The following is a 16,341-nucleotide window of genomic DNA, read 5'->3' as shown; positions in this document are numbered from 1 at the left end:
AATGCAGTATAGTATGCCTTTACAAAAGTTTATGAGAAAAAAAGTTATTTTAATACTTATTCTTACTTTTATTGGAAACAAAAAAATAATGTTTTTTTAATTAACAAATTAAATAAATAAATTTATTATGAAAAATTTTTCCTATTTTTTTCAGAATCAGATTTGTAACTTTGTTTTAGTCTTTATTATACTTCTTCACTGTTTTATAAAAATTCTGTTATTTTTTATCTTTTATGTAATGTTTTGTGACTATTTTTTATTAGTTGTAGCTTTTTTTTGCAGTTTAAATACTTTTGAAATGACATTTTGGGCGGGTTAAACAAAAATACCAAACGGGAGAAAAAAACATAAACCATGAAAATGTTAACAACATGTTGTACCATATATTTTGGGATGGTAAAGTTTTCATTATTATTATTATTATTTTAATCTTGAGACTAACGACACAAGAAATAAAATAAATAAATAAGAAGGTTGGTACTGCTTTATATGTAATTACATAATAGTGTAGGATACTGCCCTCTAGTGCCTCATTGGAGAAACAAAAAAAGGGTACTTAACCCTTGTGCTATCTTAGATGACCCCACCCTTACATTGACGTGTTCTTCCTACCATGACAAAGGTGGATAAAGGTGGAAAGATTTCATGTAATCCATGGACACCAGTGAAGATCACAAATCATTGAAGAAAAAAGGTTCTACGCAGTATCTTAGCTGTTCCTAGCACTGCGCTCTTCTGGACTGAGAGGTCTGAGGTCTTTCCAGGTATCTGTTGTAGCCACTCCTCCAGCTTGGGGGTCACTGGCCGAGTGCTCCAATTACCACAGGCACCACTGTCATATTCACTTTCCATGCTTTCTCCAGTTCTTCTCTGAGTCCCTGGTATTTCTCCAGTTTCTCATGTTCCTTCTTCCTGATGTTCCCATCGCTTGGCACTGCCACATCCACCACAACGGCTTTCCTCTGTTCTTTATCCACCACTACAATGTCTGGTTGGTTCGCCATTACCTTCCTATCAGTCTGGATCTGGAAGTCCCACAGGATCTTTGCCCTCTACCACCTTCGGAGGTGTTTCCCATTTTGATCTTGGGGTTTCCAGTTCATATTCTGCACACATGTTCCTGTATATTATTCCAGCCACTTGATTGTGGCGCTCCATGTATGCTTTACCTGCCAGCATCTTACACCCTGCAGTTATGTGCTGGATTGTTTCAGGCGCCTCTTTGCACAGCCTACACCTTGGGTCTTGTCTGGTGTGGTAGATCTGAGCCTCTATGGCTCTGGTGCTCAGGGCTTGTTCCTGAGCTGCCAGGATGAACGCTTCAGTGCTGTCCTGTAGGCCAGCCCTTTCTAGCCATTGATAGGACTTCTTGATATCAGCCACTTCAGTTATGGTCCGGTGGTACATCCCATGCAGGGGTTTGTCCTCCCATGAGGATCTTTCCTCCAGCACTGTATCCTCTGCTCTCCATTTTCTGAGACATTCACAGAGCACACTGTCAGTTGGGGCCTTGAGCTTGATGTAATCATGCATCTTGGAAGTTTCATCCTGTATAGTGGCTTCCACGCTCACACGCTCAGTAGTTCTCAGCCCCCCTTTTGCGGTTAGCATACAGTCTCAGGGGCCTGGATTTGGTATATATATATATATATATATATATATATATATATATATATATATATATATATATATATATATATATATATATATATATATATATATATATATATACATATTCTCTTACTCTCTTAAAAAAAATAGTAAGGTGTCTCCAATAATTATAATAAAATTTTATATGTAATTATATTTAAAACTAACGCAATAATTTCAATAAATAAAACATTTTTTAAAAATGTGTATAAATGTGTAACATGCCTCTCCAAAGTGTCAGATTCAAAGTAACAGCGAGAAATTCCAACCGGAAAAAGATGGACAATCTCCTCGACCAATGGGAGCGCTCCTTTCCAGCCAGCGCGTGCCAAAAATGGGAGGGTCCATCTCTGGTATAGCGTGCCATTTCCGCAAGTCAATAAAGGCCACTGGGAAAGGTTAAAGAGGAAGTAAAAGTCAGCTAAACGCACGCGGACGTGGGTGTTAGCCCTTCTACCACCTTTGCATTTTTACAAACGAACAGTTTTTCTTCAGTCACATGATGATGTGGAGGCCGAACGAAAGCGACACGGACGGCGCCGTTTCTCCTAAGAAAGAAACGTATTATTTTCTGGGGGAAAGAACAAGAAGTCGATAAAACAAAGGTAGAGTAAAGGAAAACAGTAATATGCTGAAGCTGAAGGAGGGATTTGACCTGCACAGAGACGTGGTGCTGGAAATCCTCAGGAAAGAGGCGTCGGTCTGTCGGATGACAGGTGAGGCGTTCAGGTGTTCCCCAATTGTTCCAGTTATATCGGTCATAAATTAAACTACAAGTATCAAATTCAATAAAAGTTATGTTTCTGTTTATAGTCGGATCGTACTTGTCAATTCTTTTTTTTCTTACTTACTAAAATTTTATTCCAGCTAGCATAAATTTGTTATAAACCAAAGCGAGTGAGTTTAGCTTTACATTGTCGACACTAGATGGTGCTGTTTCATCACTTACCCATCATCCCCCAAATGTTTATGTCTTTATTTATTTCAAAACACAAATGAAAATAAACACAAAAGTTTTAAAAAGACAGATAAAACAAGACAGTGCTTCAGAAGGAGTGGGTTGAACAGAAATCTGGTAGTAATAAAACAAACAAACAAAACAAACAAAAACACAAGGTGGACACTTCAGTGCTTTATTAAATAGTAAAATAATGCTATAAAATAGTTTAATGAAACAAATTAACACACAATGTAATAATAACTTAAAGTTCACATTTAACATCTACATAACTGTCGCTCTGCAGAAACTATGTCTTAGAGAACGACACAGATTTTTTTTAAATTTTGGCTAAAAACAGCATAATCATAATTCAAAGACCACTGGGAACGCTTTTACAATACATCAAAAGATGATCGGAGTGGGACTTTAAAAACTCTTCAGTGCAAACTGTGCCAACCTTGCATTTTAATCACATGCTTTGACACTAAAGTACTTTATGCAGTCATTTGTGTGCTCATGATATCAGTGCTGTGCCTGCAGAGTACTCTGAAGCGGTGGACGCTCGTCTCCTGAACATCGAGAGCGATGGGGGCATCCTTTATTCGTGGAAGGTAATTCCATCACTTATGAGGTGGCGCACATGCTGGCGTGGGTGTGATTATCACAATCCATAGTCATACAGTGAGGCTTCGCATCGGTTCCAGTCAGTTTAATCAAATTCTTTGTCTGCTGGTGTTTCAGATACAGGCTGGATTGAGCTTTTTCTCATTTATAATAACATGCTGTCAAACCGGATATTCCGTACTAAATTGTTGCTCTGACAGCCTTTTTTGTTTTTTTTTTCTTTCCTGTTGGAAAGCTGCTGCTGCTCATCCTCTTTTTAAACCATTAAAATAGAAATCTCAGTTGCTGTTTGGGTAATTCATCAAATGCCATCAAGCTAAAGAAAGGTTCTCCTAAATTGTGGCATAGACACATATCTGGTATTTTTGCAGACTGTAAGACAGAAAATCAAGCTCTCCACTGCACGGTATAAATTTTTAACGACTCAGAAGAGTGAACGGCTTGAGGAGGTTAAAGAGACGGCGGTGCCTGAGAAGACTGAAGATAATCTTGCCTTTTTTTTTTTTTTTTTTTTTAGGGCCAGGATCACAGATTTTATTTTTATTGTTTTGCTTTTGGGGGGAGCCCTTTGATTTTAAATGCTCCAAACCCACAGAAATAATGTGTCCTCTAAGGGTAATGGGGTAAAAGACATTCAGAATGAGTATTTATCAAGACTAGGATTATTTACCACAGTTGTTTAAAGGAATAATTGATAAAAATCAAAATCAAAAACACAGTCAGTGATCATGCTCTGTTTATTGTGAAAGGGAGCTACAGGCACCACCAGGATTGGCAAATACGACCAGAACACCAAACAGAACAAGGTAACGCGTTTCTGTGTTTGCTGGGGGTTTGGCTTTACCATGCCAGGCGCGTCCGCACGCCTAATTCCCACGCCTCTTCCTTTCAACAGCTCCTGTACACCTTCGACAAGCAGGTGTGCATCAGCAGCTGCTCCCTTAACAAGGAGGAGACCCTGCTTGGTGAGCCTGCACTCTGAAAGACCCACTCTGACGAAAATGGTAGTTTTGACATGTTCCTGTGGCATTTTTCTGATGATGGAGGACCAATATAAAGAAAATGATGCTTAATATTGTAGTTTTTCATTAGGGCTGTGGATTGCAGATAGAGTAGAGCAGTAGATCGACACGGCAACACCTACATAAAAACCACCGTGTAACAACATGAAACCACTCACAGTCACACACTCTTTAGAGGAAACAGATCAGGAGGTTTTCACAATAGTCTTAAACTTGTATTTATCATATTTCTCATTCTGTTTTTTTACTCTAATCTCTTTTTTTTTTAAAATCTGTCAATAAAGGAAAACTCTCTATAGTTTTACTTTGAAAATGAGAAGCATCACCGACACATTATTTTGAAAGTTTTTATTTACTTCTGGTGACAGAAGTGCATTCATTTATTTTAATTTATGCACTTAAAATCCAACAGTTTTCTCAATTTTATAAAGATGATTACATAGCCTGAATTGTATTTTTACTAAACTCCATTTGATTCATAAAAATGGCGAATCAGTGATCCCGGACGCCGCAAATATTCATATTCAGATTTGCAGGAACAGATTGTGAATATCAGAATTTTCGGATACTCGTTACGGCCGTATTCTTTATTCAAAATGTTGTAAATCAGGAGCAGACGAAAAATGCCGTTTGAAAAGGATTGACGTAGAAAATGCGCTGGGCGGGGCCACAAGCTTCCTGCTCCGCTCTGTTCTGACGCACTTACAGACAAAACGATCCGTGTACATCTGCTTTTTCCTCGTCTGAGCTGGAATCTGGCTAAAACTGCACGGCTGGATGGCTCCAACATTGCTTGCTGTTTTTGTTGCACCGCTAATGTTAGGTTGGGTGTGAGGGGCTGTAAGCTAGTGGGAGAGCCTGTAAACATAGAGCTCTCAGCGCCCACACAGAGGTGAATTGAAGTAACGACTGTCGCTCTGTAGAAACTATGTCCTAGAAAACAACCCCTGATTATTTTGCCAAAAATGTCAAATGATGATCCGAGTGGGACTTTAATCAGGAGATGATTCAAAGGCCTGTTATCAGAAAGAAGCTCTGGATATTTTGGTTCTATTTAAGCTACATTTCCGCTAGACAAAGTTGATTTAATACAACCGAGATTTTGAATGACTCCACTCCTGATTTCACTTTCAGCCGTCAGCCTGGCGCAAAACATCAGAGGAGAGGAGCGTCTAAAACCAAGTAATGCCCACTTTCCCTCATTTCTGGCCTCTTTAACCCTTGTGCCATCCTACGGGGTCAAGATGAACATTGACGTGTTCTCCCTACCATGACAAAGGTGGATAAAGGTGGAAAGATTTCATGTAATCCATGGACACCAGTGAAGATCACAAATCATTGAAGAAAAATGGTTCAGCACACTGTCTAGTGGGTCTAGATCAGTGTTTTTCAACCTTTTTTGAGCCACGGCACACTTTAACCTTGACAAAAACCCCGCGGCACACCAGCATCTCTGTACCGGCATGGTCTGTATTGATCGACAGCCCCCCCCGCAATCTCACGTGCATTTTGTGATAATTGTGGCCGAAAAAGCAGGAAGTTGCGGCTGTTTTTTCTAAGACATGAAATAAAAGTTAAATTAGAAAATTTAGAAACTGTTTGTTTATTCTTTGAGGTTTCTAGACATTTCACGCGGATTACTCATTGTGCGCTGGGACACTGGCCCTTTAAGCCAATGCATCATGGGAGATGTAGTGTGAAAACTGTCCAAAAAGGGCAGAAAGACTTGCGTCTCTAAGCTTCATAGTTTTGTTCACGGTCTGACACCGGACTCTGTGGAAAGCTACACCGCTAAAGACGAGCTTTAGCTGGTATTTTTGTTGGAACTGAGAGACTTTATGCGCAGAATTAAGAACAAGGAAGTGAAGACTTTAACCACTTCTGATTGGTCAGACTGATGACATGTGATTAAGCCTTCAACAATCATTGGCGGAGACAGTTAAAGGGGCGGGACTTTTCCGCAAACCGCTATAGCTGCAGGTAAATCGTGGTACCGTAATTCTTATCAAGATGTCTTTAATAGAATCAAATAAACACAAAGAAAAAGGTATTTTAAGATCTTTTATATTCGTAACTACTCAGTGTTTTATCAGGGCCTGTTTGGATGAGCAAAGAGCTGATTTCCTGGAGATGGAAAATGTTTTTAGATCAGTTAATGAGGACAATTTCCCACGGCACACTTGACCATCTCCCACGGCACACTAGTGTGCCGCGGCACACTGGTTGAAAAACACTGGTCTAGATGACCCATCTCCCAACGTTAATGTGCCTAGGATAGCACAAGGGTTAAGTGTTTTGAATGCTTGTTGTTGCTCCATCATGTCTCTCTTTTTCAGTTTCAAAGTGTCTAACTCTCCTCATTGAGATCCATCCCATAAACAACACAAAAGTCCTGAAGGCAGTGGACTGCAGAGTCAAAGTGCAGGTTTGCCACCAATGTTTCACTTTATTCAGTAACTAACATGAACAGATTTACATTCTAATGTAGAGTCCACCTAAAAGACAGAAAGGCTTCAGAATACTTGGAAATATGATGTCATTACACATTTAACTGTTTTTATTGTCTAAAAATGATTTTTTATTTCACAATCTTGTTTGTATATTATTAAATTCACTTTTAGTTCAAACTTTTTTCTGTTCATTTCAGTTCATTTCTATTTAATTAAATTAAAAGTATTTCTGTCATCTAACGTTTAAGAGTTTCTATGATAATATTGAAAGTAACGATTTTTTTTTCCTGTGTGGTTTTTCTAAGTTTCTTCATCAAGATGGCGACAGGAAGTCGGTGCTGGAGAGCCATCTGCTGCTGTTTGCCGAGGACGGATGTGAGTGTCCAGACCGTTAGCTGTCTGAGAACCGGACTGAGTGTGTCAGACGCCACCCAGAGAAAAAATGGCTTCCAACATGCCGCCGCCGTGTTGGAGCCAGACGATGTCAGGAAGCAGCGATTCAGTTGGAGTTATTGTTTTAAAACATTTCTCGCCAATCGGGAGTGAGATTCTTGGAAGGGGTCGATACCCCGACCACTAAAAACAAGTCAGTCAAACGTTTTGCCCACATGCTTTTATTCAAGCATCTGATTGGTCAGTTTATAATTTGCATAAACAAAAACTAGCATGACAAAAAAAATTAGAATTAGCAAGAACATGTAAAAAAAAAAAGGTAGGGGAGCAATAATAGTGATTCTGATAAATAGAATGACGGAGTAACAGCCGTTTATTCCTCCATAGTCTAAGTCTATGGGATTTTGGCTTCTAGGTACCAGCGAGTGCTTCCTGTTTGGGACGCCATGGGGGGGGTCACTCAGTCCAATTCTCATATTCAGTGGAGCTGCTGGTTTTTACATTTAAACATAGGGAAAGAAATAAAGCATAAGCAGGGAAAGAGGCTGGAACAGGGTCCTCATTATACTTCTGGCTCTTTCAGATGTGGATCTCTATCATGTGCTACTGAGCAAGCAGGAGGGTTACAGAGTGGTATGTTCCACTTCTCTGTTCTTTGCTGCATTTTCGTGTTTTTAAATAAAACTACACACTGAGAATGGGGAATTAAAACCATTAAGTGCGTTTCTTTATTCTTTTTTTTTCTTTTTTCACTTCCCTATTTTAGTATTGTAAGAATGTGTTTTCTTTCTCTCCTGGAGAAACAGCGCATTAAGAATTCAGTGTGTCTGCAAAGCAGAATACCAATTTGTTTTTGTGAACCAGGTAATGGCAAATCCCGAGCGTTTGTCCAAAACAGCAGAAAGAATCGTGGAGGATTTCTGCTGGGTCCAGTGGGACGGACACACTCAAAGACTCCACTATCTCACGTTCAAGGTGATGCATACAGATGCAACCATGTGAGGAAATCAAGACAGTCCCGTGTCGACTGTAAACAGCAAAAAAAAGACCTGTAAGCCTGCACAGAATGACCTGTTTGCTTCTGGATATTCGCAGGACAAGTATCTGCTGCGGTGTGTTCAGTTCCACCCCAACAATAACTGTGAAACTGTGGTATGTCCGTATATAGGTTGTGTCAAATCTTAATGCTTTTATTTTTTACAAATTCCCTCTATACTAACAGAACTCTCCTCCTGTTATGTGAACTAGCTGGAGCTTCACTTGAATCTGCCGGCTAATTCTTTCCCCACAGTCAAGTAAGACCAACCATTTCAGTAGAATAAGAGAAAAAGATGGACAAATGTATCGGAGCGTAACCGCTTTCCAAAAATCCTGCATTCATTTTCTGCATTACAGGTTTGTGAATCTCGGCTTTGACCACTATCACGATGAAAAACCCAGTCGGGAGCTTGTTAGGATGAGAGTGTTCACAAACCCAATAGGTGCGCACAAACACACACACACACACACACACACACACACACACACACACACACACACACACACACACACACACACACACACACACACACACACACACACACACACACACACACACACACACCTGTGCTGTTATTTAAACCAAATGAGGCTGCAAGAATTCATGGTTTTTCTCTGTTTTTATATTTCTCTTTAAAAAAAAACAAGAAAGTAAGTTTTTACCAGTTTTCTTACCACGCTAATAAATGAATCACAGGAAATGAAAAAATGTTTTCTACAGTTTCAATTGCATTTTTGGTGATGATCAAAGGGTCTATGGGGTGAATTTCTCCTCTTTAAGATTTATTAAGTTTATTCTATTCTATTTCTTCAAGGTTCATTTTAATGTTCTCGTCTGATCAATAACTTCCTCACATAGCAGGGATTTTAGAGCAATCAGGGCAACAGAATGGCAAAAGAATGTGAACCTCAAGAAAAGTCCTTTCAAAATAAAACCAAAGTCTAATGTTTTAAATAAGTAAAAAAGGTTTTTCATAAAAAAAACCCAATAATCTCTAAACAATCTCTAATTGTTTGTTCTACATATGTCAGACCAGGAGCAGCAGGGTTGATCTGTACGGGAGGTTGGGGCAACTTCTAAGTATCAAAGTGCTCTTTACTTTCATGCCTTCAGCCTCTGGAGATCACTGAATAATCCAGTTGGAGTTACTTCTGCCCTAAAAGCAAAGGTTCACATACTTTCTCCATGCTGTTCTGCAATGATTTTTGTGTTGGGTCTTTGAGTTTTAACCTTATTTAGACGGAGTTTGTAATCAAAAATCCAAAGACGTCACCCTGTGATTTAAAAATAAAAGGCTCTACAGATACTGTAAAAGATGAGCGAGAGTATCTGATGAAGCACCTGCAGTCAGATGTGAATCCTCTGTTTTAGTAGTTATTTTAATCATTTTTCAGCTCACTGCAGTGCTTTAAACAGCAAGGCTTTTCCCCAAAATGTGGTTAAAATTAGGCTCTGTGTTCCTCAGGAAGCTTGTGTGTGTTCTACAGCCAACCCCTGAAAGACAAAAAGGAGCTGATATACACTGTGGTTTTGGTTCACAAAGGTGAGTATGTGCACATCTTTATATATTGTTCTTGCTTCCTGTTTGCTCTCAAGTTCTACTCCTCCACCTTCTTGCAGACTGCACCAAGAGGTTCAGAGTGGATCTGGCCAGCGACGGGTCTTCACAGAACTCCCAGCAGCCTCATCCTCTCTTCATTCCCATAGGTCATTACTGTTAACATTCACTTTTGTACAGAGGATTACGTTCATATTTTTTAGCAGTCAGTTTGAAATGTAAGACTGACATCTTATATGGAATCAGTACATTAGAATGAAGCCTTTATTGCTTCAATTATTGGAGATTATTGTCTTAGGAAAATGAAAACTTAAAGGAAAAGCTATCAGAAATTGAGAAAATCACATCAGAACAGTCAAAAAAAATCTGTTTTCGGAAAAAATATGTCTATATCGTGGGTTTAGTGTCTCTCATCTTCCCTTTTGACTACAGCCCATACGTTAAATATTGGGTTGTGGTCAGGTGACTTGCTAGCCAATCAAGCACAGTAACACTCTTGGTACTTTCAGCAGTCTGGGATTCTATAAAAGAAAACCAGCTTCTCCATTCAGCTTGTCAGCAGAGGGCAGCATTAGGTGCTCTAGAATTTCCTGGTAGACTTTGGACGTCAGAAAACACAGTGGACCAACACCAGCAGATGGAATGGCACCTGCAACCATCCATGAACGTGGAAACTTCTCACTGGATGTGGATTCTCTGCCTCTCTACCTTGATTTCCAACAAAAATGAAAAATGTATTTTCATCTGAAAATAGGATTTTAAGGACCATTAAGCACCTCCAGATCATTTTCTCTTTTACCCAAGGAGTCCCGGCGACTTGAAGACTGCAACATTTGTAGTTCATATCCAGGTTTCCTGTGTGGCTTTCTGATGCTCCTCCACATTCTTAAACAGATCTTACTTAATCATCCTCTATAGGCTATTGATGCTATCCAGCCGTACATTTTTGAGCCAGATGCCAACTCAGACGAGAAAAATAGATCTATTTGCAAGTGGATGCATCCGAATGGAGTGGAGGGGGAATTTGTGGCATGCTGTAGTGGGTTCTACATCCCAAATATGCTGTTTTTCAAACAGCATTTTTTTTTTCATTTGCTCTTGATTCACAACTATTTGAACAAGGAAATACTCAGAAACACAGTTTTAATCATAGTTTTCTTAATATATGTCCTCCATCGTGAGAAAAATGCAACAAGAACATTTTAAAAAGACCAAAAACATAAAGCACTCTATGAACAACCAGCTGGTTCAGCAGTGACTACCTTTTGAGGCTTGCCCTCCTGGCGAAAGGTGTCAATGACTGTCTTCTGGACAGCTGTCAAGTCTTCTCCATGAATGTTTAAGAGAAACCATTGGACTTCCAAACAAACTCACTCCTGATTGGCGAGAATGGTTGGCATAGAAAAAAATCACTCAGACAGACTTGATGACGTCTGGCTCCAATATGGTGGCGTCCGTTTAGCAAAATAATTGGATTTAGTCAGCTGATTATGATTTTCCGACATTGAATTTTTGACATTATTTTAACTTTGAGAGACGCTGAATCTTAGATTTTCATCACATTTTCAGGAAAATATAAAACGTTTTTACAGCTGTCTATTTTTTTAGCACCTGCATATTCATGTTCAGTACAGATGAACAGTCTTCACATAGACGTGCAGATTTTACTAGTCAAGTCATGTACCAGTTTATAGGTTTGACTAGAGCACGTTCCTTTCAGAAGCACATGAATACAAATGGATATTTTGTCCTCAAATGCATGAATGCAGACTTTGTTGACCCTGACAGTGTTTATAATGTGCTGGTGCGTAGGTTACTACGTCCTGGTGTATCTGCAGGGACATTTTCTCCACTGCATCAACACCCGCCAACAGGAGATGCTCTGCTATTCCCTCTTTTTCTCCGGTAAAACACCATTCTCCTCCGCCTCTCTGTCATCAGCTGCAGTGTCTGCTTGTTCACTAAGACAACATATGTGCAGATGGATTTTTTGTATTAATAAATACACCCCAGCTTACTCTTTGTCCTCCACTTGAAGGTCATGATGTGAACTCAGGGCTGCAGTGTCAGTCAGCTGATATCGCAGTGCTGCATGCAGAGGGACGGCCTACCTGTCTGCTGGAGCTCGTCAGCGGGAAGATCAACGCTGTCCAGCTCAGCTCTGACTTCCTGCTGCAGATCCTGCGATCAGACACATGTTCCAGGTGAGACTTTTGAGGGTAATGTGCATGCAGAAGTGAAATGAGAGGTTATTTTTTTGTGCCAGCTCCTACAGAGACAACAGTTTGAATTCTCACCACCAGACTCAAGATAAAATCAACATTTTCAACTATATTAAAGTTTTAAAATCCAGAATTTTATCGTGATCTGTCTCTGGATCCCGTCTCTGGTAGTTTTCCTTCTTTGTCCTAGGTGGCCCGGCAGTGCGGCTGACCCTCAACGCCTGGCTGCCCTCCACTGCCTGCTGGTTTACATGGGAAACGACCCAAAACTGGAGCTGAAGGTGCAGCTGGAGACAGATTAATGTGTGGCAAAGATATTGACCTCCAAGCTAAAGTCTGCATCCGACAGAAAACTCATTTGTATGAACAACGCAGCATCGTTTGAGACAATATTTTAAGCATTGAAGCAACTAATTAACTGATTGTAGTTGGGCTTTTAATGCAAAAAACACACAAGATCAATACACAGTCCTTGCAGTCACACAGGCCATGCACGGATTACAGTGTGGCTACATATATATCCAAGCTCAGACACGTCCTCTAGAGACAAGAGGATATAAAAAGGGGGAATAATTAGCAAATGTTGGTCATTTTTCTGCAGTTCTGTGAAAGTCCACCATGAGATTGCAGCAAACAGCTGGTAGGAAGAACACAGCCTAGAGGGGATTGATGTGATGCTGTAATACGTGGACGGAGATCAAAACAGAAATCAAGGGAAATGTCTTTGTCTTTGTTAACATTAGTGACCACGAAGAGTGAGGAGAGAGCCAAAAACAAGCCTTTTTCAATAATAAATAACTCCTTGAAAGGTTAAATGGATCACCTTGTTTATGATCAGAACTTTTTCTGTCTTTTTTACTGTAGTAGCTTTAATGTAAACTTATATAAAACTTAATGTCTAAGAGCAAACATATTTACAAATACAGTCTCCAGCGTTTATGGCAGGAGTTACGATCTAAAAATAACCCGCGATAGGTGAAACCTGCAAATTAGTCATCTTTATTTTTAACAATGACATAAAATACATTTTTTTGTTTTAAACTCTTAAAATTAAAACTTTCATAGAAAAATGTGCCTATTAATCTATAACGAAAGCAAACATTTACTAGCGATTAAATATTTATGTAGGTTTGGGAAGCTTAATGCATTCTGCATTGATTGATTGATGGATTGATTGATAATGCTCTACAGCCAATCAGGATACAGAACTTTAAAAAAATAAAATTTAATTTAAAAAGGTGGTGAAATTTCACATAAAAAATCTGCAAAACATCGAAAGTGCGAAAGAGCACTCTAGATCTTTCACACTTTACAGTTTTTTCCTACTCCATAATTGCACAACTGAAAAATTCACATCACTTCCTTCATTTAATCTCCTTTTCTCGAGTCTGCTGTGTGCATCCACACTGTAGTAAACCGCACCAGGGTTCACTTGCAAGAAACCCAGTACTTCTGTACCTAGGATTGGTCGGGATTCACCCCTATATGGCTCACACAAAAAGGTACTTGTTGAGTAAGAAAACTATGATGCAGACTAACTTCAGTCTGGAAATCCCCTAAATGTGCTCAAAGAGATTATTTTGTACCGAAAATGCTCTTAACTTTAAGATTTCTGATTTTAGTCAAGGACTTTGAAAAGGCTTGAGGGGAGGTTATGTCTAAAAGGTTTTCAGATACAACTTAAAGCTTTATTTATTCATTTATTTTGCCTTCTAAACATTGACTCCTCAGTCGATTTGACATTGTTTGTTAAATTAAGGAAATGAATGTGACAAACATGTTTGAATTTTACCGTACCGGACTGCTGAGGATTTTACATCATCTGTCAGGAACAAACCTAGTCAGTAAAACATCTAGAGGTCAAATGTTCTAAAAAAATAAATAAATAAAGGAAGTACAAATTTATGTTTCAAAATGTGACTATTCACAAAATCAAACATTTGTTTGTTAGTAAATGGGTAATAGAGTAAGGGACTCAGGCTACACATAGGGTTTTGTTTTGGAGTTTAAATCACAGTATTTATCGGTTATGACTTGGGCCACCAAAGTATTTGCTAAATAGATCCATTAAGGTACTTGGTAGATTTAGATAAAGTAAGCTAACCTCAGCAGAAGAAAGGAAAAGGCAAGAGCAGCTGCAGTGTTTGCTGCATCTGAAACAAAACTATTGATTTCTCAAGGTTCAGGCCAACATGAGCTAACCTGCTGCTGACTCTTAGTCTCTGCTGTATACAGGCAGAAATAGATGTAACTTTCTTTTGTAATGTTGAGCGTTTAGGAAAATCTATGATCTGAAAAACTGAATCTCGTGTGTTTCTGTTGTGCTTCTAGATTATGTCGTGGGTGTGCGACAACGTGAACACAATTGAATCCTTTGATCTGATCCAGGAGTTCATTCTAGGTCAGTTGCATCTCACAGGAAAAGGACACCGGCCTCCCGGGCATCACCACGTATTTTTATAGATTTGCTGCTCTTTCGACTTTTTGTGCGACTGGATTGTCAAAACCGGCTTTAAGTCTGTTGAGCTTTTAAACGTCCTTTCAGACCAGTGATCCCGCATAGATCTGTATAATTAAAAAGTTCTCCAGAAACCTCACTGAAGTGTTTCTGGTGAAAGAAAATACAGTTAAATTGTAAAATAAAAAGATTGAATGATTTTAGTTAATAATGGAGTTGAAGATGGAATACATTTGCATTTGATTTGCTCTGAAATGACTGCTTTTCACATTAATCCAGGAAATTTCAGACTTTACGTGATAATTAAATGTCAATGAGGCATCGGCTAATTTGTCCAGATAGTGAAAAACTACATGTAAATGGGAAGGGAAGAAGCTGTAAAAATATATATATTTTTGTCTTTTCCTCCACAGCCTCTTGGTACAGAATAGGTTATAACAGGTTTCTTGGCTTGGATAAAGTCTTGCCTTTCTCTTCTATTTTTGAAAAGAAGGTACGTTCATTTGAAACTATAAAGTTATAAAGAAACTATATTTTTTGTGAGGATTAAATTAAATTTCAATATGTTTTAGGAGGTCCCAGGTTGTCTGTTGGATGTCCCTTGTGTTTGTTGCACCAATGGATTCCACGCCGAACCTGTTTTTAAAGGGAAGGTAAGGCCACAGCTGGAGTTTGAGCTTAAAGAAAATGTTTTTTTTTCTTATTTGTTTGTATGTAAACTGTGATGCAGACCAGGGGCCTTCTCAATTTCTGGTCAGAGCTGCAGTGCAACACGGAAAGGACTAAAAGTCTAGATGCTCTGATGCACTCCAGATACAGAACCTCCCACATTCAGGCCGAATGGGATAAACTGGTGAGATTCTCTGGGGCTTTTTGTTTGGTTTTCTACACTAGACATGCTCGCTGAAGTCCTGATAGATAAGGTGTCTCCTTTTAGCATAAAAACAGTGAACATGTGTTCAGGCATCCCATGGTTGTGTTTTTTTTTATGCAGAAATCTGAGAAAAAACCCTCCAGTCACATGGATCACATGGAGGAGAATGCAAAGAAGTAGGTCTGCCTCCCACCTGAGTTTGTCATGAAATGTGCACTCACACTCCTGAAACTGACTTAAGGAAATTACACATTTCTCTTTAATGAGGAGCTTTAATGTCAAGCCTCAACCGACTATACTGGTTTTTTTTTCTGAGGTTCTTAAAAAAATCTATTTTCAGAACAAAACAATGTCTGACTAACCTATTTTTTTAAATCTTTTTTTTTTCTTTTTCTGCTGGAAAAAAGTTGCAACTTTAACAAAAGGCCTTTTTTGTAAATTGATCAAATGATCTTTAAAACTAATTTCTTTAATTTTTTTTCTCTCTGTACATCCTCCTTCCCTTCCTCATTTTTATCTTTTTTTTTTTATAAATGTGTTTTGTATGTTTTTTCTAGTCAAACAGCGTTGTGCAAATGTACAGACTTTTCAAAGTAAACTTGTGTACTAAAGTGACATTTCTGGACTTCAGTTCTTATCCGATTTTATTCAAATCAGAATTTAGTTTGATAACCTCGTGCCTTCAATAACGTCATACCTGCCTGCAGTTACTTTTAATAGTTTTCAAATGTTTTCAACCCTGATGTATTCAATGACTTCAGTAATAGTTTCTGTTGTGACGCTTTAGTGATGGATGTTTCTCACAACCTTTCCTTCTGTTTCCCAGAGTTCTCTCTATGGTGGACACCTGGTGTCTCGGTAAGTTGAGTTTAACGCACAAACACTTTTAAAAGCGGCATTCAGGGATGCAGCACACACTGATACAAATGCGCTTTTCATGTTGACTGTATAGAATCCGTTCAATGAAACCAGCAGAAGAATTTATCTGTAAAGGAGAGTTTATGGAGAAAGGAGTGAAAACTACACAAGAATGTTTACAGTTACATAACAGCAGAGTTTGGTTCTTCCCTCTGCCGTCTCCCATCGCATATTTCCTGTTTCTGTCATGACT

At 38.9% G+C, this 16,341-nt stretch overlaps 1 protein-coding gene across 3 annotated transcripts in view; it reads left to right on the top strand.

Moving 5' to 3' along the window:
* The first annotated feature begins 1,852 nt into the window (after positions 1 to 1,852).
* Positions 1,853 to 16,341, top strand: part of gsap (gamma-secretase activating protein) — a 41,401-nt gene continuing 26,912 nt past the window's right edge. The window contains exons 1-24 of one of the 3 annotated variants that reach the window (XM_023952485.1): positions 1,853 to 2,366; positions 3,131 to 3,201; positions 3,964 to 4,020; positions 4,110 to 4,179; positions 5,371 to 5,418; positions 6,573 to 6,661; positions 6,992 to 7,061; positions 7,663 to 7,712; positions 7,944 to 8,054; positions 8,175 to 8,231; positions 8,328 to 8,374; positions 8,475 to 8,560; positions 8,766 to 8,768; positions 9,584 to 9,661; positions 9,739 to 9,825; positions 11,489 to 11,581; positions 11,715 to 11,880; positions 12,089 to 12,179; positions 14,230 to 14,299; positions 14,770 to 14,849; positions 14,929 to 15,009; positions 15,087 to 15,209; positions 15,351 to 15,406; positions 16,057 to 16,088. In XM_023952485.1, coding sequence (XP_023808253.1) covers positions 2,279 to 2,366; positions 3,131 to 3,201; positions 3,964 to 4,020; positions 4,110 to 4,179; positions 5,371 to 5,418; positions 6,573 to 6,661; positions 6,992 to 7,061; positions 7,663 to 7,712; positions 7,944 to 8,054; positions 8,175 to 8,231; positions 8,328 to 8,374; positions 8,475 to 8,560; positions 8,766 to 8,768; positions 9,584 to 9,661; positions 9,739 to 9,825; positions 11,489 to 11,581; positions 11,715 to 11,880; positions 12,089 to 12,179; positions 14,230 to 14,299; positions 14,770 to 14,849; positions 14,929 to 15,009; positions 15,087 to 15,209; positions 15,351 to 15,406; positions 16,057 to 16,088 — 1,804 coding nt within the window. In that variant the 5' untranslated portion in view covers positions 1,853 to 2,278. The remainder of the gene's footprint in view (positions 2,367 to 3,130; positions 3,202 to 3,963; positions 4,021 to 4,109; positions 4,180 to 5,370; positions 5,419 to 6,572; positions 6,662 to 6,991; positions 7,062 to 7,662; positions 7,713 to 7,943; positions 8,055 to 8,174; positions 8,232 to 8,327; positions 8,375 to 8,474; positions 8,561 to 8,765; positions 8,769 to 9,583; positions 9,662 to 9,738; positions 9,826 to 11,488; positions 11,582 to 11,714; positions 11,881 to 12,088; positions 12,180 to 14,229; positions 14,300 to 14,769; positions 14,850 to 14,928; positions 15,010 to 15,086; positions 15,210 to 15,350; positions 15,407 to 16,056; positions 16,089 to 16,341) is intronic. The other 2 variants (XM_023952486.1, XM_023952487.1) reach the window with 2 other exon arrangements.

The sequence above is a fragment of the Oryzias latipes genome, chromosome 23 (assembly GCF_002234675.1).
Source record: "Oryzias latipes chromosome 23, ASM223467v1".
Taxonomy (NCBI): domain Eukaryota; kingdom Metazoa; phylum Chordata; class Actinopteri; order Beloniformes; family Adrianichthyidae; genus Oryzias; species Oryzias latipes.
This window is presented reverse-complemented; position numbering and strand designations above follow the sequence as displayed.